We start from the raw sequence: 25,225 nt of genomic DNA, 5'->3' as shown, positions 1-25,225 counted from the left end.
CATATATAATTTAAGTCCAAATTTTTTATAATTAACAAGTGTACAGCTGTAACGTAAAAGTCGCACATGTAATCAGATCTGAGAGACCTTAGATTTAGAGGTTACCAAATCTAATGCATTATCACATAAAGAGTCTATACTATATTTTTATGAGGCATTTCTGTGCTTTATCCCTGTGAGCTCTCTGCCATAATCAGTCTGTTGTGGAATAAAAATGGTTAGAAATATTCCTCCCATTTATTATGCCAAATACAGTAACTTTTTTTGGGCAGGAGGGACTTCCTTATATATAGCTAAGCATTTTTCTTCTTGAGAGCCTCCTTGAAAATACTGACAGTAGTAGTTAGGACCCTTCCTATAATTTATCTTTACCTTTTATACTGTTGGATAAATAAACCCCTCCTTTTTTTGTAAATTAGTCACATTGGTTCATTGAGCTTCCTGTCAAACCAACTTCAGAGTAGTTTAATCTGAGCCAGTCAAATCAGTTTTTAGTCTTCCTTGATTTATATTTGAAAAGTTGACCTTTTTAAACTCTAATAGCAGGATATTATATTATTTATTCTCATTCTTCATGTTCCTCTGTTAACACTCATCATCGGTTGCCATCATTTTGTATCCTAAACTCAGGTTCCTCAAGATCAGATTTTGTTCATTCATGTCCTCTAGATATCCAGCTGTTCCCCCTTGCCCCCACTTTTTTTAAAAATTTCCATTTCTTTTAAGTTAATCAGCAAGAAGAAATGATGAATTTACCAAGTCTTTTGGTCCTTTGCTCAGGACTTCATAGTCACTAGACATGGCCTATATTTCTTTTAGTAAAGTTGTTTGTCTTTCCAAGGTTCAGTAAAAGTGATTAGTGTGTGTTTTTGACATATTATCTAAGCATACTTTCAGTCACTTCTTGTCATATGCATTTGAGTGAGGTAGCCTTATAGAAAGTTTGCGCTACCTCTATGAGTCATCATTAACCATCACTGGTCTCTTTCTCTGCATACTGTAGCACGTTGCAAGAGTTCTTCAGTCCTTAATACCTTTGAATTCTCATCATTATTGCATGCATCTTTAAAAGCCTTGGATTACCTTCTAAGAAAAGCCTTATTTTTGCATTATTTTGCTTAGTACTTCTAATGTTTTGCTCACGTCTAATCTTCTGTCTTACCTCACAAACTTTATTGTTGGATTCTTTTCTCTTTCTAACCTCATTCCTACCTCTACATTACTACTCTCCTTCTCTCCTACTTATCTTTTCTTCCCTCTCCTTTTCCCTTTTCTTCTCTCTCCTACTCATCACTCTACCTTACCAAATAACTGTCCAGAAGTCATGCTTCAAATCTCAGAAGTTCCTTATACCTAGAAGAGCCTTTATTTTTTTTATCTCACTCAGAGAGACTTTGCTTCTGTTTTAGTGACATTGTTTCTGTTTAGTGACATTTGCTTCTGTTTTAGTGACATTGTTTACTAAGTTTGTGACCTTTCAGTACATGGTAGTTCAGATGTGTACTGTCTTCCAATACAGTAGCCGCTAGCTATTGAAGACATGAAATGGGCCTAGTGCCACATTTGAAATGATAATATTTTAGATCTATTGAGTTAAATAAAATGTATTATTAAAATCACTGTCTTGTGTTTCCTTACTTTTAAAACATGTCTACTAGAAGATTTTTAATTAAATATGTGCCTTGCAATATATTTCTACTGGACAGCATTTTTAGATACCGTAAATTAAAAGGAAATCTATAAAGAGATTAACACAAAGGAAAAGAGAAAATGAATTATACATTAAAAAAATAAAATGCATAGCAGTGTGCAGCCATTTTGGACAGGTGTAACTGACCCTGCACATATTTACAGGCCCAGAAATCATGGCTCTATTCACAATCTGCTGGAGGTTTATAAAATTGGCCCTGATTTGTCAAGGTGAAATTATGTGGAATAATCTGTATTTGAATGCATAGAAATGTATAATATATTCTAGAAAGAAATTAAATCAAGAACAGAGGAATTAAATGCTAAATTAGAAGTTATGTTGAAGACTTGGCTATCTAGAGTGATTTAGTTCTTGAGTGTTCCAAGAGAGTTAATTTTTATGGTAGCACCTTTTTAATAAGGCTAAGTGATAATATGAGGGTAGTTGATATATTCATGGGAGGAAAATAAGTCCATCAAAGAGTAGAAATACTGAAATATTCAAAAATACATTTTTTCCTTCATAAATGTTTAATATTTGATGTGAAGTATTTATATTAAAATCATTATTTCAAAAAGAATATTTTAAAACTAGTATACAAGTTTATCTTTTTATTCAAGAAACTTTTGTGTGCAGAACCTGCAATCTGTCTTTGCTCATCTGTATTTTAAAGTGGTAGTAAATGTGTCTTATAGGCAAATTCTAAGTAAAGTTATGGATAGTACAAAACTATAACCTAACCCTGGAAAAAATCAAACTAATGTTACCATCATTGTCTGAACATCATGGCAAGGTTGTATGCATGAAGCGATGTATATCTCAGGTTAATCCAAGTAGCTTTCTGAAAAATAAGAGGTCCCAGGTTTTGCCACCCCCCAAAATTAATAAAAAATAAAAATAAGAGGAACAAGAAAGTTATGAATTATTATCTACCAAAAAATAATATCAAGCACTGAAAATTACATAAATCTAATTTCTGCCCTTTAAGAAATAATAACTAGGTAGACAGGCTTATATTAACACACACAAAAAAGCAAGAGTGTTGACTCACATTTTATTATTGATATGATTATCTTACACATGTTTTTGATGGAAATGTCGCTGCCCTATTTTGCTAGGTATTTAAATAAAAAAGAACTAGACAATACAACTGATACTAAGGGGACAGGATTAAATATATTTCATATAAGAAAATTAAAATGTTCAGTTGACATGTGGCTTCATTCCCTCCCTACATAGGGGACTGTTTCTCAATAAGATAATTTTTAAATTATCTGAAATTGAATATCTCCTACTTCTATTTTTCTTGTTTGCCACTTCAAATAAAAATATTTTCCTAACTTACATTTAGACAGACGTGAAATAGTTTCCTAAAGCAAAATACCACAAATAACTTTTCAGAAAATACAAATATGTGTTCATTTCCTCAACTTCAAAATCTTTCCTTCATATTTTTCTAAAATAATAAGTATCCTCCTTATCCTCTTCTCAACAAAATAAGGAAGGTAAATAAAAGTATAAGAAGTTAAAACTCAAAGTAATCGCAATAGCACAGTAGCCCATTGTATTAACTTTATAATTAAAAAAATGGTTAAGTAAATTTGTTAAGTGAATGTTCAACTGTATTGGATTTTTTTAAAACTAACATTATGCTCAGGAAAGGAGCAAACTGGCTTTCCAGACATTATCGCTCAGTAGCTCTCTTTATGACCTTTTAGATACAGTATTTTCCAAAAATACTTCTCTTGGAGAACATTTTCTTTACTGTAACTGAAACACCTCTTAGCTGAACTGTAAACCCTAAATGTCTGTCTTGAAATTGGCTGTATAAGAATCAAAAATTGTTCAATTTTAACAACTAAATTAATAATTAAATAAACTAGCTATGTTATTTAAATGGGTTATTTTAACTTATTGGACATGTCTCAGTATATTCAGTCTGAACCTGTGGTAATATATCCATTAAGTATAACTTGAATCAACAAAGTGTTGATACTCTGATTATGTTCAGAAAGATTATTATTGGTCAAAGTATTAATCTAAGATCTAGATGTAATGTTTAAAATTTTACCGTTAGTTTGTAGATATGTAACATGACATCCCTAGTCACACATAAAGCTGATACACAAATTATAAGCTTTGCTCCATTGTGAGCCATTAAACACCTCTCAAGTTGATGTTTTTTCCATTCTCATTGCCACCAACTATGTTCTTTTTCCTCTCACCATCTTCCTACAACAGCTCTGTAACTAATCCCCAATGTTTCCAAACCTTCAGCGAGTTACCAGGTTAAGTTCAGCTTTAATTAGCTTGCTCTCCTGCTAAAAAAAAAAAAGAAAGAGACTCCCTCTCTCTGTGCCTTGCAAAATAATGTTCAGTTCTACAACCTAACACTCAAGATCCTTTAAAATATAGACCAAATTTATTTTTTAAAAGTATTATTCATTGTCTTCCATTCCACTTCACTTTCACAACATATACTATAAATTTGACATCATTCACTTTCCCCGAAATATGCCTTGCATCTTTCTGAACTTCTTTATTCATGTTGATAATTATCCAACCTCCAGTCCATCGCACATGTTAAAATCCTGCCTAAAAAATGCATGGCCAAGCTCATATGTATGTGACTGACTTAATGAAATCACTCCATCTTGTTCCAATTAAAAATACTGTCAAATGGCATAGATTCTTGTCCTAGCTTTGCCATACATAGTTTAAAAATGTTTAGGAGAATTCTTTTTACCTCTTCTAGGTTTTGACCAAATCATGTATAAAATAAGGATATCAAACTAAATTTATCTTACCAAGCCTGTTCTAAGACTATATTTAGAATCATTGAGTATAAATCAGAAGTTCTTAAAAAACAAACAAACAACAGGTTCTTAACTTGTGGTAACTTAATAGAATCTAAAAGGTCTATAAAAACTCTAAAACTGTAGGCAAAAAATCGAGTTTATGTTCAGATGCTCAGAGTATTTTCTCCCTAGGGAGGGAGTCTAAAGCTGCTCTCATTAGCTCCTTGAAGTGGTGAACGATCCAAAAAAAGGTTAGAAACTATCCTTTCTCTGATCTAAATCTTTTATTTACATAGACACATACAGTGTCCCTGTCTCTCAGTTTCAATGTTAAATATCTAAAAACTTTAAGAACATAGTGTTTAGCTCTATTATCTTCTAAAAGTGGTCCTCAACCACTTTTCCTTAACACACCTGACAGATAATGTTCACATGGGTGATATACTTCCATGAACAACAGTTGTGTACTACAGCCGACTAAATGAATAAGATATTCTGCATTCTGAGGGTTTGGTGCCATTCCTGGTGTGCTAGCTCTAGTTACATCAGTTTTTCTACTGGTTCAAGATTGAGTACATGATACAGTAGTTGTAGCCATATTATGCTTGGTATATTGTATATAGTGAAAATATATTTGTTAAATGAATAAATAGTGTTATTCAAAGGAGAACCAATAAATGAATGGCATTTTTAAAAAACAAGAGTTTGAATGAGAAAGACTATGCCTAGGACAATACAATTAATTGTACTTCACTAATGTTAACCAGCTCTAACCCTGAATAAGAGATTTAGTGATACTTCTGGTAAAATATAAGAAAAAAAATAAGTTAAGCATTTCCAGCAAAGAAGTAAATCGTAATTGGTACTTTTCGAGAAGACAAATATTGTAATATTACATCTTTCAGAGACTTTGTTAAACAAGGATAAAATATTCAAATAATAAAAAATCATACCCAGTAATCACAATGAAGACAAGACACTGCTTACATCATTCAAAAAATAGCACTTATACTTCTATGATAGCCTTTGTTTCCTTAATTCCTTATGCTTGTTACAAGAAGCAGAGGTCTGACAGTCTCTAAATAGGTGTCTCACAAAATTCTAGGCCCCTCAGTAGGCTGATACATTGAGGAGCCAAGCATACTGATAAGAGGAAGGACTGCAAGAAAGTAATTTTCTTTTCACAGATAACAGTGTAGTTCCTATAAATCAAAATATGCTTTGTTCATATGTTCTCATAGCTCTGAGATTGCAGATACTGCATGCCAAACGGTTCCTTGAATGAAGAGATCAAATATGTATATTCTCCCTGTTTAAAAAAAAAAAAATACAAAGGACAGAATAAGTGAGAAATGAAGAACTAAAAGATGTGCAAATAGGACTAGTTTAGTTGAATTGCCCCTACAAGAGGCAAAGTTGGGATTTTTAGTTGTGAGGTTATGGCAGTACTGTCATATTTGTCAATTGTCAACTTTTTTGTTCTTATTCATTTCTGTAGGTGACATGTCCATACTCCAGAATTAATAATTTTTCATATTTAAAAAGACATGATTTGGCAGTTTCTTTAAAAGTAAAACATACACATACTATATAACTCAGCACTCCCACTTCCAGATATTTGCCTAAGGGAAATGACGTATATCCATATAAAATCCTGCATTTTTATAGTCGCTTTATTCATAATCACCAAAAGCTGGTAATGACCCAAATGTCTATCAACTAGTGAATGGATAAGCACATTCAGGTGCACTCATGTAATGGATTACTACCTAATAATCAAAAGGAACAAATACTGATATATCCAGAAACATGAGTAAGTCTCAAAAGCGTTTATATGAAGTAAAGAAGCCATACTCAAAAGTTTACATTACATATTCTGTGATTCTATTTATATGGCATTCTATAAAATGCAAAACTGTAGGGACATAAAATCAATGGTTGGGAATGGGTTAGGGTAGGAGATGGATTATAGAGGAGTCCAGCCTGAGGAACCTTTTTGGGTGATGGAAATGTTCTGTCATGAGGTAGTGGCCACACAACTGTAGAAGTTGATTAAAATTAATAGAACCATACATCTGAAAATGTTGAATTTTACTATATGTAAATTAGACTCCAATCAGTAAATAAAATAAGACATAGTACACCTACTATATCTTATAAAACATGCCAGTGGAGTCTGGAGCTGTACCCTATAATCAAAGGTTAATATTTTTGCAATGAAGTATGTGATAGCTAGTATACTAAATAAGTGGGTCGAGTTTTGCTGCCAAATAAGTTTTTAGAGCTTTTTGGATTTTAGATTTGCAAATAAGAAATCGTGGATCGATGACTATAGCAAAACAGTGACTTAATAGAATGAAGAATATAAAACTGTTGGCCTGTTTTGGGATTAATATGGGTTTTCTTTTCCAAACCACTTTTTTTGAAACAAACATTGTGATAGTAAAAACATCATTGTCCCACTTATTCCAGCCCTGGCCAGCCATTAGCACAGGTGGTTGATGGCTTAAGTAATGATGGGCATTTCAAGCACCCAGACTCAATATATGGTGTCGCAATCCACCATGCTTAGAATGAGAACTCCCTTCCTCCTTCCTTCCTTTCTTACTTCCTTACTTGTCTTCTTTTTGATATACCAGGTCTTTTCATCTACAGCATAATCTAAAAGGTCGTTTTCTTTTAAAGTACAGGCACACGTTGTAGAATGTCTCATTGGTTAACAACGTCTTATAGGAGTCTCTCTTGGCTTTTAATATCCAACTTTAGAGAATGTATATATCTTGTAATACAACCTTTTTTTTTTTTTTTTTGGGCCAGTGTGTATTTATATTTATGTCCCAACTTTTAATACTTACATTTTAACACACAAAAAAACAAATTTCAGCAAAAAAGTCTCGAGTCACATTTCACATATAGTTGACAGAATGTCAGAAACAGGTATAAATTATTTAAAGCTCGCTAAGTGTCCATAAATGGGATGTGTATCTTAGATGTTGCCGGGCTAAAGAAAGTCTTATTATTGCATGCCAGGAAACTGGTTAACAGTCATTTATTGATTGAATTATATTTTTGCAGAGTCTTTGATATATTTCATTGTTATATTGTGTTTTTGAAATGTTTTAGGACATTGGTTTACATTTGGGAATTGACATGTAATGTCATTTTTATCATTTAAATATTTGATATTGGATAATATATTTATATTTGAGAGTTTTTTTCTTCAAAAAAAGTTGCCCTGTAGGGAGTGAGACATCTTCATTTCCCTGAAGAATTGGAAATTCTTCTTAAATAATAATCTTCTTGGTTTATGTCTAGTTTCATACTTAGGTGAACTTTTTTGCTTTAGAAAAAAATCTTATGAACAAAATAGAAATATCTTTAATAAAGATCAGAATTATACAGAAAAAACACTTTCTTCTGAAAGAGCTGTGCTAATTTAGCTTCTAGTTAGAGTGTTACCAAAAATTTAGCATCGTTAACTAAGTAAATAGTGCAGGTTCAGTAAAATTGCTTTACTACCTACCCTATAATTCTCATACTACTTTTTATAATAGGTCAGTGGAGAGTTTTTTTTTTTCTTAGAAAAGTTTATGTTTTTTTCTTAAAGTCTGTTTAGAGCAACATTAAAATTATCTTAGAAAAAGATCTGAGCAATATAGAGAATCAAATATAGGATCAGAATTTTAGAGCCGAAACTTCAGAGATGATTTAACCCTTCACTATCATTTTCCAAATGACAATAAATTGGAGGCTCCCTGGAGGATAAAATGACTTTCTTGAGGTCACACAAGTGAATCGATGGCAGAACTAGAACTCACTCCAGCTCTTTTGTCATAAAATCTAGTGTTTTTCCTTATATTTCATGCTGATCAAGAAGTTATTTGGTATTTAGTAGAGGAAAAGTTTGGCAGTAACAATGTTAGGAGTAAGAATAATATGGAAAGTAGTTTATTGGAGTAAAAGACGACTTCTTAAATCATTAATAAAAACACTCTAGCATGGTCCAAGAAAAGTTTCAGCTGTTCTCACATTTTCTGCCTGTCCAGTGTGGTAGGTGCTAGCCACATGTGCCTATTGAAAACCTGAAATATGGCTGGTGCAACTGAAGAACAGAATTTTTATTTTTTAAACATTCTTTATAATTCACTTAAAAGTGAGTAATGTGAGGAGTTGTGGATACTGTATTGGACAGCACACCTTAGAGGTTATGATGGCATTGTATCACAGGTGATGTTTAATATTAGCTAATGTTGGCTAATTAAAAAGGTCAAAGTTGTAGGAGGCAAAAGAGGGAAAGGATCTCCACCAGGAAAATACTCTGTTCATGCCTAGAATTTGAAAGCCCCAAATTATTCCATGTTTAGAATGGATGTGGAATGTTTAGTCTGACCATAATTCTAGACTTAACAAATGTTATGTACTTTGAAGCAAGTACCAAAATGAGTGGGAAGAGTGATAGGATTCAGAAGTTGGAAAAAAAGCATTGAGAACTCTGAAAACTGTAATTTTCTCCTAATTTTCCTGAAACTATTCTTGAAAGATTTCACAGAGAAAAAAAAATAATTTAAGAATTCCGGGATTCATTGTTTATAGTAGAATATATATTTTCAGTTAGTCTGAAAATCGTTTTTGGTAGAAGAGACCTAGTTTTAACTTCTTGAGATTAGATGTTTTCTGGTGTTTTAGTGAAATTCCTTCCACAATTACATAGCTGGTTTAAAATGTTCATATCTATTAGTAAAAACACATGGAATATATCACCCAAATAATATTTTATTCCACATATAGGTTGTCAGTTTAGTTACAAGGATCAGTTCGTCTCTTGTATTTGCTGGCACCTTGATGAAAAAATAGCTGTATGAACATTATCAACTCGTGATAGGACTTAGCACTTGGCAACATAAGGATTCTAAGCCTGGTAACTGAGATTCTTGGTTGAAGTCTCTACATAGCTCTTCCCCTGAGATACCTAAAGCACGAGGAATTAAAGCATGCTATGGGAAATGCAAAATGCATTGACCGTTTAAATAGACTGGGATGGATATTCTTCATTCCTATTCCCTTGGTCCAAAATATTAAAACAAACTAAAGGTAAACCTTGCATACTTTTTTTTTGCCCAGTGTTTACAAGCTCATATGAAAGCTCCAGTGCTTTAAAATGGTTTTGATGTAAATATTTGGCTTGTATTATATAAATATGTTTAACCTATTTAAAGCTAGTTATTGTCATTGTTTTTAAAATTACTTTATTGCTATTGTTTCGTTACTTTTTTCTTTCATTTACATTTTTTCTTCAAGAGTGCAGATTTGTGTTCAAATATTAGCCTTGTGCAGGGCCTGACAGATAGTGAGTAATACTCATGAAACCTTAGACAATTCATTTAACTGTCTTAGCATCAATTGCACTAACTGAAAATGAATATGTTGTGGATGGTTTCTTAGGATAGTAATTCTAAAATTGTGGGTGAGATGACAGGAGAAAGGTGACTTTTAAATTACATCCCTCCTCATGGCATTTAACAAGAGATGTTACCGATAGGCATTATTATGCAGGGATTCAAAGTAGAGGACAGAAAGTTGTAACTCTTTTTTAGCTCCTTATTGCTTTAAGAATTTGTGATTCCGTGTTCATAATCTTCCTATGCTATTCCATCTTAACAAACCAAATGAACCCAATTTTACAAAACTGATTTTACTTTCATCCTGTCAGTTGCTGAAGAGGCAAAGTTCCTCAAAATCTTAAAGTAGAGATTAAGTTAATAATCATGACTTTTGTTTATTGATGTAGGTGTTCTTTATTTTTATTCAAAAAGTAATTTTGTCTGCTAACTGCCTCAGAGAAATACAAAGGCGAGCTTCTTTTTAACTTTTATCTTTAACCTTTCTGATAACATACCTCTTTAACACATTGACTCGTACCCCCACCAAAGTGTGTGCACAATGTGTGTGTTTTTGTGTATTTATTTTTATACGTATTTTATATTTAGTTCACTAATAAAAACAATACAGCCTTTGGAAAGTAAACTTTAGGCTTGCTTATTTTTTTATGCCACTTATCTTATTTTAATCAAAGAAAAATATTTTAAGACATCCATTTTCTCCAGTCCTGGCTGCTGTTTTCTTGACTATAATTGCCTAGTTTCCTTTCTAGCTGATCTATTGCTAGACTTTATCTGGATGTTATTAAAGAATATAAATGCTCCATAGAGCACTGTAGTCTCAGCCAAAATATTTTCAGATTCTCAACTAAAATGAAACAGAACCGGTGGTTTAGCTGTTAAGTAAGTAGCTCAAATTTGTTGTCAGAGTGTGTAAGGAACTCTGAATTCATTATGTTAGTTCCTGCGATGTAGCATTTGAAAAATAGCTTTGGCTGTTTATGGAGTGTGGTCCTTGGGCACCAGATAGTGGATGTTGGAATGTATTGCAGAAAAGCTGATTAAAATGCTAGGGTCTCTAACGGTATGAGGAGAAAGCCATTTGTAAGACCTGTGTCTGACACTCGGATGCACTTAAGTGTTTCCTTTTGAAAGCTTTGGTTTATTATCATTGTATCCATGAGAGAATAACAACAACAACAACAAAAAAGTGCCTTTTGGAAAAAACATCAATATACTGTTCTTGATGAGAAGTTTATGTAGGTAGACTGATTCGAACTTCGAAGATCCCAAATACTTTGCAGTTTTATTACCTAGCTTATTGGAGTCGTGTTTCACTATGACTTAGATTTCAATGGTAGCTACTTTCAGTTCCCAATTTTAATGTTTTTACTATATATTAGGGAATTTATACTTACTCCAAAATATAAACTATGTCAGTTCATTGTCCCATCTATCCTCTCCCTTTGCCTTGCACTGCTTTCCTTCCCAGCAAAAGTTCACTAGCGTAGAGCATGGAAATATTTTACATAATCACAAAAATTAATAGATCTTTAAATATATTTTGTAAAAATTTTTTAATATTTCCTCATTGTTTTTAAAATAATGTTCAAATTTCTTAGAGAGCTATTCATGATCTTTCTAATTCTTCTCTTCTTGATTCTTACCCATTCCCCTGCATGAGTCCTTTGCTTCAGGTTTACAGAGCAATTGTTTCCCTTCTCATTTCTTTTACTTTGGTTTCTTCCTTCTCCCCGACCCTTCTCCACCTGAGGATCACCTCTTCTTCCTTCAAAACTCTGTACAGGTTTCCCCTATTCCGGGAAGCCTTTCTTGAACTATAAAACCCTGCCTCTTATTAATCCCATTTAAACTGGCTTTTAAGCTCTTGATAACATGTCATAAGATTCTTTTCATCCTCTACTGTAATCATTTGTTTGTCTGTCTCATTTAATAGACTAATATTCCTTAAGTTCAAAGATGATAGTGTCTTTTTGGTTTTGAATCTGAAAGATAGATCTTTTAAATAAATGTTCATTACCTGACCGAATGAATGACTTTTATAAACAATTCCATAATTTGACTTTGCTCTTGATATTTAAGATATTTGAGGGTGTGGGTTTTGTCATTTTCGTCACAGAAGCTTTATATGTTGACTCACTAACTTTCATATTGCCAACTAAAATGTTTACTAAAAATAGGTCTTTGGCTTTGGGAAGTAGAGGACTTTATTGGCTAGGGGATATAATATAAATCTTAAACTGTTAACAATTAAAGATTCTGGGATACAATATGTGGGAAATTGGAAAGACCAACTCTTATAACCATGAATCATACATTCTAGCTTATCCATGTATATTGTTGAGCCTGTGACTTTATTAGTATGTAAAATTTCCTTAGGAGAGAGTAGATATTTAACAACTTTTTTTATTTAAAAATAACTTTACAGTTTTTAGATTTTAATGTAATCTTAATCTGAGAAGCAAGACAAAGTTTAAACTAAAAAGGATATTTGCTAATGATGGGTTATAGAACTTAAACATATGCTTGATGGTCTTGAGGTGTCTTTAGTATTTGCATGAATATTTTGCATTCTGTAGTAAAATAGAAAAAAATACAAAGAAATCCATATTTACAAATAAGATTTAAAAAAATAATGTAAGCTTTTCTTAGTAGAATTAAAACATTTTCGTTTAGTCTTTTAGTGTACTTAATATTTACTTTCACATAATCATTTGCTTAGATATTTTGTGTAATTATTTCTTTAATGATATTATAGCCAACTGAATCTGTGTATTATAGCTGAATCACAGTCCTGGCTATTCTTTTTATCTATTGCATGTACAAATGCTGTTATTATTAAAATTCCTTATTCTTCAGTTGAGCTTACAAAAAAAAACTTGTTTATTAGATCTTAAATCCCCTAAAAAATTGTATTGAAGTTTTTTTGCGATGTACAAATTCTGTTATTATTAAAATTCCTTATTCTTCAGTTGAGCTTACAAAAAAAAACTTGTTTATTAGATCTTGAATACCCTAAGAAATTAGTATTGAAGATTTTAAATTACATACCTCGTTTCAGTCTGTGATATATTAAAAAATAGAATGGAGAAAAACTTATTTACATTTCAGTAGTTGGATATCTCTGCTCATTCTCAGAGACCCCAGCCTCCTTTTTAAAAATACTTTCAAAATTTATTGTTTGTTTAAATTTGGTATTGAATTTGTATAAATCGTAAAGGTTATAGCACATTAGAATATTATCGTCATTTAAAAATATATTCATTGTTTTGTTTTTTGGAGCGCTGCCTCCAAGAGGTTCATAGCATTTGGTACGTACTTCACATATTTCTAGTCTACAGACCTACCCTATCGAGGCAAAGGCTTCATGATTCTGATTTTTTTTTCCTACTGCTATAAAGCTCAGCAATGTTAATTAATTTTTTTAACTTTCCATGTCATTACAAAGAAAACTGAGTTTTTTATGAAGACAAGTAATTTGTACCTTTAAAAAGCCACATTATTTTGCTTTTGTCTCAGAATGTATTATGCTTCACAAGTATACTGTGACAGGGTGAATAGAAAAAGGGGGAGGGGACATTGTCTTCAGCTGGCATGCTGTTATCAGAGGGAATGTGTTTCTGGACACGAAATTTAGCATTCATTGGTTGTCTGAAGAAAGCTATTTCATCTGAGGATTGGACAAGAAGCTGCGTCAATTTGCTGCCCGTCTCCAAGGCACTGGTGATGCTGCCTTCACAAGCTGGCTAACGTCACGGCTCCATCACCCAGCGGGGTGTGGACTCTCTTTTTCTGTTCTTCTCTATTTAATTCTCTATTTGCTGCCTACTGCATTCCTTAATCTGTCTTCTGCCAAATGCTAACAGCATGATATTTTGCAATCATCTAGGTGAATACAAGAAAGACGAACTCCTAGAAGCTGCTAGGTAAGTGATTCCATTCATTTTAAGTGAGTGTAATGCATTTAAGGGAGAAAGGGGGAGGGCAGGTGGAGGACTATAAAAATTATAACATGTTATTGTCTTGCTTGGATTTTATGCAATAATGCAGATAAGACTTTATACAAAATCTTTGTGTACTTTATTTTACATGATTAGTGTATTAAATGAGACAGTCTTTCAATATGGTGATGATTATAAGGTTAATTTTATTTGGAACATTTCTTAAGGTACCTGCAAACCTTAGTTGCCCAGCTTCTCCAGTGATATTCTTGAAGTATTTAAATACCTATATCTTCATTTTTCTTTGAAAATTTTTCTAATTTTCAAAAGCTTGAATGAAGGACATAAAGTAAATGTTAAAAATTCTCATCCATTTTCTTTTGTTCTTAGTCATTTATAATTTAATTGATTAGCTTTTCATAGCATTTTGTGGATATTTTTAACTCCGGTGTTTTAGATTACTTATCAGTATAAAGTTTGTTTGTATTAGGAAGATGACTTTATGCAGATAAATAAAACAAATAAAAATGTAGAAAGCTACATTTTCCAAGTTGTACCATTATATGATGATTAATAGGAGTTAATTAGAAATATATTAATTAAATTGACTATAGCAAAAGAGATTCATTCAGAACCATATAAAATAAATCAAAGTAAACACATATTATTTTCCACTCTCTTGTGAAAAATACCCAGAAATATTCATAAGAAGCTGTATATTTTTATAAGAATTGACTTACTACCTTTTTATAGGAGTGGTAATGAAGAAAAACTAATGGCTTTACTGACTCCTCTAAATGTGAATTGCCATGCAAGTGATGGGCGAAAGGTAAGTCATTTAAAATATAATCGTCCCCTTTAGTAATTCCTTTTTGCTTTACATTTAAAATATTTTGAGTTGGTATATATATGTATGTGTGTGTACACACACACACACACACACACACACACAGGGCTGTATTTTTACTGGCATCTTTTCACTATAAAATGAAATGCTGTATATCTGTTATTGGCAGTTGTGACATATTCATAGAGCTGGCGAAGCGTGGCTCTTAAGCCTTTTCTCTTTAAATGTCAGACACTGAAAGTTGTTTGTTATGTAGAACTGCAGCTTTGTTGACAATTAAACTTATAACAACATATTATTTTCTGAATATAATAATGGAAATTGGAAATATTTGTTTATGTCGGATTTACCCATCTTTGTTAGGATATATGTATTTTACACTTATTTGGCAGAGGAAAATGTTAGGTAACACTTTTTACATTTAAAGCTGAAAAAATGTTGCTAATAATTTTTTTAGATCTGTGTAACAGCCCTCCTTTTTTATTTTTTTTTATTGGCTAAGTTTTTATAATAGTATATTTAAAGAAAATAGATTAAAGCAGAGAGAAATAGTCTTCATTAATATACAATTGTCATAGTGTAAGATAATATATAAAATGTACAGCTGGCAACTAATTATCTGCTTTATGTTTTTGCTGAATAGAGACTGAAATATAATTCTCTACAGCCTTTGGTGATTGACTGCAAAGTTTAAGAGTGATTTGCCTAATAGATATTGAAAAACAAAGCACTTTGTACTGTTGTGTCTTTTTTAAATGACACTTAATTTTTTAATGTTAAATGATGGCTTTTATATTTTAAAAATATAAAATATTTACGTTACACTACAAATATTGAAGAAAATCATCTTGTGCCTAATATTTAAAGCATTAATTTCTTTGAATTTACTTATACTGCATATATGCTATGAAAATATCAGGATAGATGGTACCCCTTAGAAATAATAAACTATTTTGCCATTTAAAAATTATTTTTCTGAATGATAATCTTATAGATAAAAATGATTCAGTTTTCCTTGACTCCTTCCACACTTTTTTCCCATTCTAATGAAACCCATATAATAGTGGCAAGGAATTGAATCTCTCAATATATATTATTTGTTATTGTAGGTGGCATGGTTATTATTTCACATGACCTAATGAGTGTTCACTTTTTCTGGATAATTTGAAGAGAGACTTCTACTTTCATGGCAGGTTAAATTATGTACATATCTAGCAAAGATTTTGGCTTTTTGAAGATATTTTTAAATGATAACTGCTCCTTTTCCTTCAGTATTGAAGTTGCTTTAAAGATTTTAACATTCTTGAGTTACTTTAAGCTCCAGATCCTCTTGGATCCTCTTACTAGATAAAGTGACTTTTATCACTGTGCAGAAATACCTTCTTATCTGTGGTAAGTGCAGCTATATCTTTATACAGAGTTCTTTTTAGAATCCAGCATACTTCAGTTTTTCATAGCCATTTTGCATAATCTACGTGAGATTAGCGTGAGTTGATTTTCATCCCAGCTTCATTCTCCCATCCTTACCCTTATACCTTAACAGCCCATTTCTAGCTCAGTAAATCATAATAATTAAGGAGCATGAACACTATAATTAACAGATTACTTCTTCTCCCTGCCTCACCCCTACACAAATTTATAGAACTCCTTTATTTTTCCTTCCTCCCAAAGGAGGATACACTTCCCTCATTTCTTTAGCTGGAGCCAGTGTATTTCTCATCCAAATTCCTCTGGCTCCTTTTCTGTATTACTCTATAGCATTTACCACAGAGTTCTTGAATTGTAGTTATTCATACATGACTTTTTCTTCTACTAACCTATTAGCTTTCTTTTGTATTTTATACCAGACCAAGCTGGGCACTTCACATGTAGCAGAAGCTTAGGATATGATTTTGCTCCCTGATAAACAATTTTATCCTCTGAGTGAAAAAAAAATCATCTGTATTTTTTGCCATTTAGATAATTAACTCAGAAGTATGTGAACGAGGGGGCTGTTATATTGTCTGTTATATGTTATTAGTAGTATTTTATTAATTTGCTTTTGAGTAATTATACCATGAAAGAGATGTATATATTTTGATGTGTAGAACACTTTTAAAAACACATCTCAATATTATTATTATACTGAAGGATTCATAACATATGAATAATATAATAATTTTTCAAAATGTACTCTTATTTTTTAGATTATCAATTTTCTCAAATTAAATAGAAAAATTAGACTTACGTATTTATTAAGTTTTTGTGCTATTTATGCATATAACATAAAATTTAAAATGGTCCATCGGTATGCAAAATACAAATCCAATTTCATAATTAAAATTGAATAACATCTGTATTGAAATGTTACCCTTGTTGATGGCACAGAGCAATTCTTATTAAATGTACCAGTTGCAGTAAAGCAACAAAGCAGTAAATTATTCTAGGAGCTAATGGAGATTGAGATGAGATTCCTTAGTTATGACATTATTTTTTGTTTTCTTACTATTGACGTTAAGAAAATGTGTAAGCAAATCTAGCTGCTAAATTACAGCCCTGTCTTATATATTTAGTATTTTTGAAAGCCATTTGCATGTATTTGTCTAGAATTAGGAAGTCAGATTGTCTATTAACAAGAGGCACTTTACATATATAGAAAGTTAGTTGGATATATAAAGTTTTATTTCTTGAATTTGTATTTTAGAACACAGCACAGAATCAAATTCATTTTTAGAGGGTTTCTAAATGACTATATTAATGCTTAACTGAGTCTTTGCCTGTCTCTGTTTTTACTGTAATTCCTGGTTTGTAAATTTTAGAAGCCCATGGAAATGTCAATTTTATAATGTTTTTAGAAAAGAAATGTTCCTTATACATTAACTAGTAGGTGGAGAATTTACCTAAATATGTGTGGGGTTTTAGACTTCAGCATTCCTTTTTAATGTAATGCGTGGGATTATACAATGACAGTGTAAATTTTAAATAGTCTCTTAATTCTATACTGTGACTTGATGATTATCTAATTAGGTAATATGTGAGTGGTTAATATTTTTATCTCCCATAGACATTTGTTTTTCTGACCTGTAGAATTCTGAAAATAGTGAAGTACCAATAAGATTTTAAGTAATTTATATATATATATTATTCTTTGATTTTACATGTAAATCAAAATAGAGTTTGGAATTTTTAGTTGTTTTTTCCCTAAAAACCTAAAGGAGGAAATTTTTTTGTAATGTTTTATTCTTAAATGCTACTTTTGTAGAATCATATACGTGTTCTGATGATGGCCACTTTAGAAACATAGGAGCATAGATATAACTTATTTTTCTTGTATCTCCTGCCCATTATGATTAGGCAGACATGCTGCGATTGTTTTGAATTGCATTGAAGTACAACCAGATTCTTAAAACAGATACCTTTCTAAAATTCATAATTCCTATATTTTCAAACTTAGATTTGTTGTCTTTTAATCTCCCTTTTATAATATTTTCTATCAAGATCAGATGTTTTATTAGCAATTATACAAATATTCTGGCCTTGTTTGATATGTAAATTTAAAGTGGTGGTAGTCTCTTGTTTTTCAGTATTAATTTTCATGAGGATACCTTTTTACAGTGAATGAAAATATTAGAAAACATCTCAAATTATTTCAACATTCAGCACTCTTCAGAGTTCATTTTGGTCTCTCTTGTGTATTTCCCTTTCCTGGCTGCCTTTATCTTCTTTCAAAATAAACGTCCTAAATTTATCACCTCTTTTTACTAAGGAATAGGTTAGAGTTGGGCATTACTATACATATTACTAAATAGGAATACTACGTATCTTTGCAGTGCCCACTATTGCTATGATTGTATGTCACCAAATATTGAAAGTAACTAATATTTTTTGGTACTTTTTGAAATATTCAGTGTAATTTCTGGTATTTCAGATTTCTCTTCCTTTTATTCATTCAACCAACATTCAATACTTACCATGTATAAGTCACTATGTTAAGTGTCATGGGAGGTAAATAAATATGCTTTTAGGGGTATTGGTTTACAGGGAGCTCAAAAATTGATGGAATGATTAAGACATTATCCAGTACATTGAAGCTAATGCACTAAAAAAATGTATGATTCCTTTTGCTGCCATATAGTTATAAAGTGTAGATGTGAAGTGAGATTTGTTTTTCTGGCCCTTTTATTTTCAAAGCATTAGTATTTAGACATGTATGCTCTTCTGTAGGAAACGACAAATTTAGATTAACAGGCAATTGGAGGAGCATGATTTAAATGCAGGAAGATTAACTAAAGAGGTTCTTTAAATGTCATATTTCTTCTCTGTAAATGTTTGCTTCCATATAATGGTTAATAATGAATAAGACTGGAAACAGAAAAATAAGGTGTTTAAAAACTATTTTTAAGTAGAGAAATAAAGTAGAATTTAGTACCATCCCTTAAAGATACCATAAAAAAACCGTGATATAATTGAAAGAGCATATAGGCTCTGATTGGGTTCTATTCTCTGCACTTTCATTTTCTAAGTATGTGACTAGGGCTGTACAGTTTTTAATGTATTTATTCATATATGGGAATAGTCATCCCATTACATAAGGCATTTGAGAGGATCAAGTGAAATAATGTGATTAATGTAAACAGTTTGTGACACATAGTAGAACCTCAGTAAGTTAGATCTCTGCCCCTTTGATACCTTTTTGAAACTTTTGAAAATATTTAGAATGGGCACATATGTGCTTTTGACTACTCCAGCATTTCCCACTTAAATTCTTTATTGTCCAGGCTCAGTCCCAGGTGGCAATTGGATAAATGTAGTTTACCAAGTAATCTACAGAGTATATAACTGAATTCTTTTGGAGCTTGGCCTTCCCCCCCCCTCACATTTAATAAATAAATTTGTTTAAATTAGCAGTTTATAAATTCAGAAATCTCTTCTTGAGCCTATATGTATGTATGTATGTGTGTGTGTGTATGTGTGTGTGTTTACAGAACAATTTTTATTTTTTTATTAAAGGCTTTAAATAAAAAAAATCATAATTCCACAAATTGACAATGACTTGGTAATATGCAAGTATTTCAGGCTATATAAAGCCATTTTTAAGAGCATACTCATTTAAAATTAATATCTGGTAGAAAATAACACCACCGTATTCATTTGAATTCTATAAAGCACATCCACGAAGCACAAAGGATATGTAGGATCAGCGCAATTTTTTTGTATTTATATTTAATTTTTAGGGTTATATCCATTATCATATTCTAATATAGTATTCTTGGTTAACAGCTCCCTCCTTCCGTGTAAATCTTCTCTGAATATCATGTTTGACCAGCATTTTAACATTTCTTCTATGGTAGATTGTTTTTGAAGACCCCTCAATGAACTGTCTCTCATTATTTATGCCATTATCTGGTTCTTCCCCATACAGACTCTAAACTAAGGTCAGGACTGCTTTGATGAATAAAATAAGGCGGAATTGCTGTTATGCCATTTCCAGGACTAGCCCCTGAATTGGCTTGGCAGCTGCCAGTTTCTTGCTTTTGGAATACTCCATCTTGGAATCCAGCTGCCATGCCATGATGCAGCCCCAGCAGCCATGTGGAGAGATCCATGTGGAGAACTGAGACATCGAGCCAGAGACCCACCTTAGCTCAGTTAAGCCTCTAAATGACTCTAACCATCTAAGCTTCCCAGACATTCTAGCTTCTGCTGAGCTCCTATAGGGTCCAGTCTCTAGGTGACATCAGTCATCCTAGCACCCTCATGTATAGAGAAGAAATGCCCAGGTTACCCACCATTTAGTGGGTGGTTTGTTATCCAATAATAAATAAGTGAAATACTCCTGCATTAAGAAAATAGAAGTCATTACTTATCACCTGTTGAGCATGAAAGACTGTATCTTTCCTCAGACGGATTACTGAAAATGGTTCTTTCATAGCTACTTGGAAGAATAAGTAAAGATTTAAAAATAAAACCCCAGATATATATATTTTAGATATGTTTAATTATTCTGAACTTAAATCTTACAATTTAAGATTTTTTCCCCTCATAATGCAAAAAATAGTTTCATCTGCATCTTTGAGATCAGGGTTTATGGGAAAAGGCAGGCACTTGAAGGTATAAGACTAACTGTGATCATAGAAGTTTTATTATATCTCCATGTTCTCAATTTTTTACCCTAAAAAATGAAGAGTTTGGACCACATGCGCTCTAAGAAGATTGTAATGTATTTTGTAATTTATCAGAGTTAGTAGGAATTGAATTATGTAAGAGTCTGTAGAGTCACCGTAGATAAAACAGTCCTGGTATCCGGAATAAAGTTTATATAGAACCTTTTTCCCTTTTAAGAAAGTGTTAGCATTATCTGTGGGCACTTGCCTGGCTCCCTGTGGCCTTTATCATCGTCCTCTGTTCTTGCCAAATCTTGGTAGATAAAAGGTCATACCATTTTTTAATTTCCAACTTTTATGGATCATAGTTCAGATGTTACTTGGGATTACAAGAAGGTCAAAATGTAGTAAGTCTGCATTAGGGAACTCTTCAAGTACTTTGGGTTTAATTATGTATCTAATCAGATCACATCTTTAAAACATATCTTGCTGAGCGATGCATGTATCACTATAATGCAGAAATCCCTTAGAGCAAGTTTTCTTGCCTACTTATGTTAAGATATATTGTATAAAATCTTTATGCTTATATATATTCATTTTGTTACAATAAGGTCTTGAAAATGTCTTATTTTTCATTAGGGAATCACTTCTAGTAAAACAGTCTCTGTTTTGTCAAGCATGACATTTCTGCTGGTGAAAGTAATTAGTACCTGTGCCAACTGTGCTCTCTTTGAAAAAAGAATTTTTAGTAGAAAGAGACCACAGTGTTAAAAAGTAGGAGGTAAAACTTAGGAGTTCATTTTAGCTCTGCTTAGCCACCCTTCTCCTAACTCTGGTTTCTCCTATCCAAAAAGCACAAGTTTTCTTCAGTTTCAAATTTGTAGTTGAGGGACAGAAAAGAAGTGAGTACTAAATCATTTTGCTGGATATGATTCCTTATTAAAAATTGATTTAGAAGCCAAATTACAAAAATGACACTTCTGTATCTCCTTTTAAAATGATAAGAACTTACATTTAAAATTGCTTTTTCTGCCTCTACAAGCAAAGAAAACTTTATAGGGTAGACTACAACTACAGCAGTAGCTTGGCGGAGTGGCCAGGGAATAGAATCAGAAAGAAACACGTAAAGTAGCCTCGCTGGTATTGCTGATGTTCTAGTTCTTCAGTTGAGTGGGATGGTGGGTGGAGCTATTTACACATTTTTATGTATCAATTATTACTGGATAAACAGATTTAAAAATGCCCCTATAATAATTATGATTTGATTATGATCTCTTTGGCTTAAACTTCAATTAATGTCAGTTGACAGTAGAGTATTCTGCAAAAATTTCTTAAATCCTTTTTGTAAAGGGTGAACCTTACTGTGTTAAAAGGCTTGTTTAGGTACAAAGGGAAGTCTAATTTCAGAAACCTTCTGGTCTAATAAGAAGCAGCAGAAAGTGAAGAGTTAATTATGGATTTAAACTTTGAAGCTATCTGTAGCTTTGAATTAGCATTATTAGAAACAGTTGTTTTGCCATAATGCAAAACCAACAAACTATTGATTTCTTAATTCATGTTACCAGTTACCTGTTGTCTTAGCTCAGGCTGCCATACAATAGACTGGGTGGCTTAAGAATAAAAAATTTATTTCTTACAGTTCTGGAGGCTGGAAAGTCCAAGATTAAGGTGCCAGCATAGTCAGTTTCTGATGGGGGCTCTCTTCCTGGCTTGTGGAGGATCCCCTACTTCATGAGAGGAAAAGCAAGCTCTTAGGTGTCTCTTCTTTTTAAGGACACTAATCCCATCATGAGGGCCCCACCCTCATGATCTCATCTAACACTAGGTACTTCCTAAAAGTCTTGTCCCCAAATATCATTACTGAGGGTTAGGGCCTCAACATATGAATGGGGAGAGGGCGACACAAACATTGTCTGTAATATCCGATTATTTTCACATCGCTGCCTTTTTCCTTATTTTTTTTTTTTTTTTAAGTATAATCACTCAGGAAGCCTATTTCTCCCCCCTCGACATCCATATTCATGTATTCACTCACTTGTTAAGTTAAATTAGAGTTATAAAAGGAAATTTCTAAAAGCATCAAGAATCTTCATAATATTTTTAAAAGAAGACTGTTTTCAGTGACTAATGAGAAAACGTCTTTCTCTACTAAGAATAACATCAGTAGTAAAACTTTAAAAATACTATATATACCTTGCATAATTTTTTGAAATGCATATTTGGGTAGCCAAATTAGTACATTTGGAAATAAATTAAATATAAGATGTTTCATATATTGATTTTTCTTTTTATAAATATACTTTAGTTTTTTTAATAGTAACATGATAATACCCTACTCTGAATACCATAAAAATATCCATTAAACTAATCTCTTAATTTCAGAGAGGGTTCAATATCTGTTAGAATTGGGGAAGGGGCCTGTGGACAGGGAACAGAGCTAGAGTTCTCTGTTCCTGTCTACATTTGGCTGTTGAATTCACATATGCAAACTCAGAAACAAGGACTTTATCACTGAAGGAATGTCGAGGTGACAGCATATCTCGAAAGTCATAGAGCTCTTCTTAATCACATTAAAGTCAGCCAAAGAGATTTTTCATTCTCCCAGTTTACACAGTTAGGATGGCTATCTAGTGATCGAAGGTGGGATGGTGATTATCATAAATAATCTTTAAATGCCTACCAGTGTTATTTGTTTCCTGTTTCAAGAACAAGTCGTCTGTTGAAAGTTAGTTAGAATCTCAGATGTTTAGATTTGAAAACCTAAGATTGTAAATATTAATTATAAAAAGGAATTCATCTGAGGTTTGAGTAGTGTGGCAACTTTTCTTCTTAAAAATATAAAACATCAGGTACTATCAGACCAAGAAACCTGGTTTCCATAAAGCGTGTCAGCTGTTTCCCTAATTAAACAATGCGGAATTGTGTTGCATCTTCTGAGAGTGCTAAGCATTTTTTTTCCCCATACAAACCTTATGAGAGAATGCTAGAAACTCATTTTCATGTATACATTTCAATTTTTCTGCTGATTCTGAGGCTGGAAAAGAGAAACACAGATTTCTAGATGTTGAAAAATCCCCTTGGAGTTTCCACAATGATAATATTAAGTGAAAATTGAATTAAGCTGGCATTCAAAGCTTTATTCTCACAAAGATTATCCTATGGATTTCCTTTACTTTCTCATCTATTCATTTCCTTTCTCTCTTTCGCTTACCAAGGCATACATTTAAAGACAGTCTTTTATATTATCAATTTAAAAATAAATTTTTACTAATTAAGAGAGTTGAAGTATAGAAACTTCGTTTTATAATATATTTCATAAATTCTGCAAATTTTCAAATGCCTTAGGTCCCTTCCTAAAGATGACTACATATGTTACTTTGGAAGAACATCCTCTCTGAGTCTGTAAAATATCAATCATTATTTTATTTCTCTTCATGTAGTCTGTCTAGTATCCATAGAATCTTATTTGGAAGAGAACTTGAATGGCAGCTAGTCTAACATCCAATGCAATATTGGAACTTTCACTGTGATAACTCTGACAGCCAGGTGACTTTGTCATCTGGCTCTGCTTGAATACATTTTTTAAAAATGAGAGCTCACTGGTTTGTACCAAATCACATCTGGATTTAATGCTGAATTTAGAGTTTCATGCTTTAAGGAGGGCATTGACCGGTCAGTGTGCCCAGGAAGGCAGTCAGGAAGTTCTCTGTAAGAAACAGTTGAGGCAACTGGAGGGGTTGACCAAATGATTATCTGTTAGAGATACGTGAAAAAATCCTACACTAGGAAAGAGGCAGATAAATTATATTTTCCAATTTTATTATTCTATTATTCCTCCTTGTCCTCCAATAATTAATGTTTTAGACAACTTCTATTGTTAAGAAGTTCTGCATTTCTAGAGTGTTCATCCAATGGTATGGTCACACTCTCATTATTGATAGAGTTTGATATGTGGTGCCCTATGGATCAGAGTGCTGAGGTAGTCAGAACTACCACGGCCATCCCTGCCCACCAAGAATAACTCTTCCTGCTACTTAGCCATAATTATCTCATTTCTGAACATCCTACCCACGACCCGAGTGCCTAGCCAAAGGAAAAGAAGGAAGGCAGAGTGAGAGCTCTGAAGTCGGATTATCTGGATTTGTCTCTGACTCTGCTATTAACTTACTGTATTAATCCCCCTGTTCCTCAGTTTTCTCATTTGTTATGTGAAAATACTAATAGTTTCTAGCTCTGCTAGTAGTTGTATAAACAAGTTAATACATACAATGCACTTTGAACAGTACTTGGTACATAGAAAGTACCTAGTAAATTTTGCTATCATTTTTAATAAAATACTTTGATTTTCAAAATGTTTTTATATCTTCTTTTTAGACTGAAAATAACTATGTGACAAAGCCAAATACTGTTGTCACCCAACTACCTCCATTACAGAGATTGTGACTTAAAAATATTAATTCATTAAAC

At 32.3% G+C, this 25,225-nt stretch overlaps 1 protein-coding gene across 1 annotated transcript in view; it reads left to right on the top strand.

The window, feature by feature from the left end:
* The window catches only part of TNKS (tankyrase), a 180,459-nt gene that overhangs the window by 86,214 nt on the left and 69,020 nt on the right, over positions 1–25,225 (top strand). Inside the window, exons 4-5 of the mRNA XM_006916343.3 lie at positions 13,777–13,813; positions 14,582–14,657. Coding sequence (XP_006916405.1) covers positions 13,777–13,813; positions 14,582–14,657 — 113 coding nt within the window. The remainder of the gene's footprint in view (positions 1–13,776; positions 13,814–14,581; positions 14,658–25,225) is intronic.

Source organism: Pteropus alecto, unplaced genomic scaffold, assembly GCF_000325575.1.
Source record: "Pteropus alecto unplaced genomic scaffold, ASM32557v1 scaffold24, whole genome shotgun sequence".
Taxonomy (NCBI): domain Eukaryota; kingdom Metazoa; phylum Chordata; class Mammalia; order Chiroptera; family Pteropodidae; genus Pteropus; species Pteropus alecto.
Note: the sequence above shows the minus strand (reverse complement) of the source record. Positions and strands in the feature narration are given on the sequence as shown.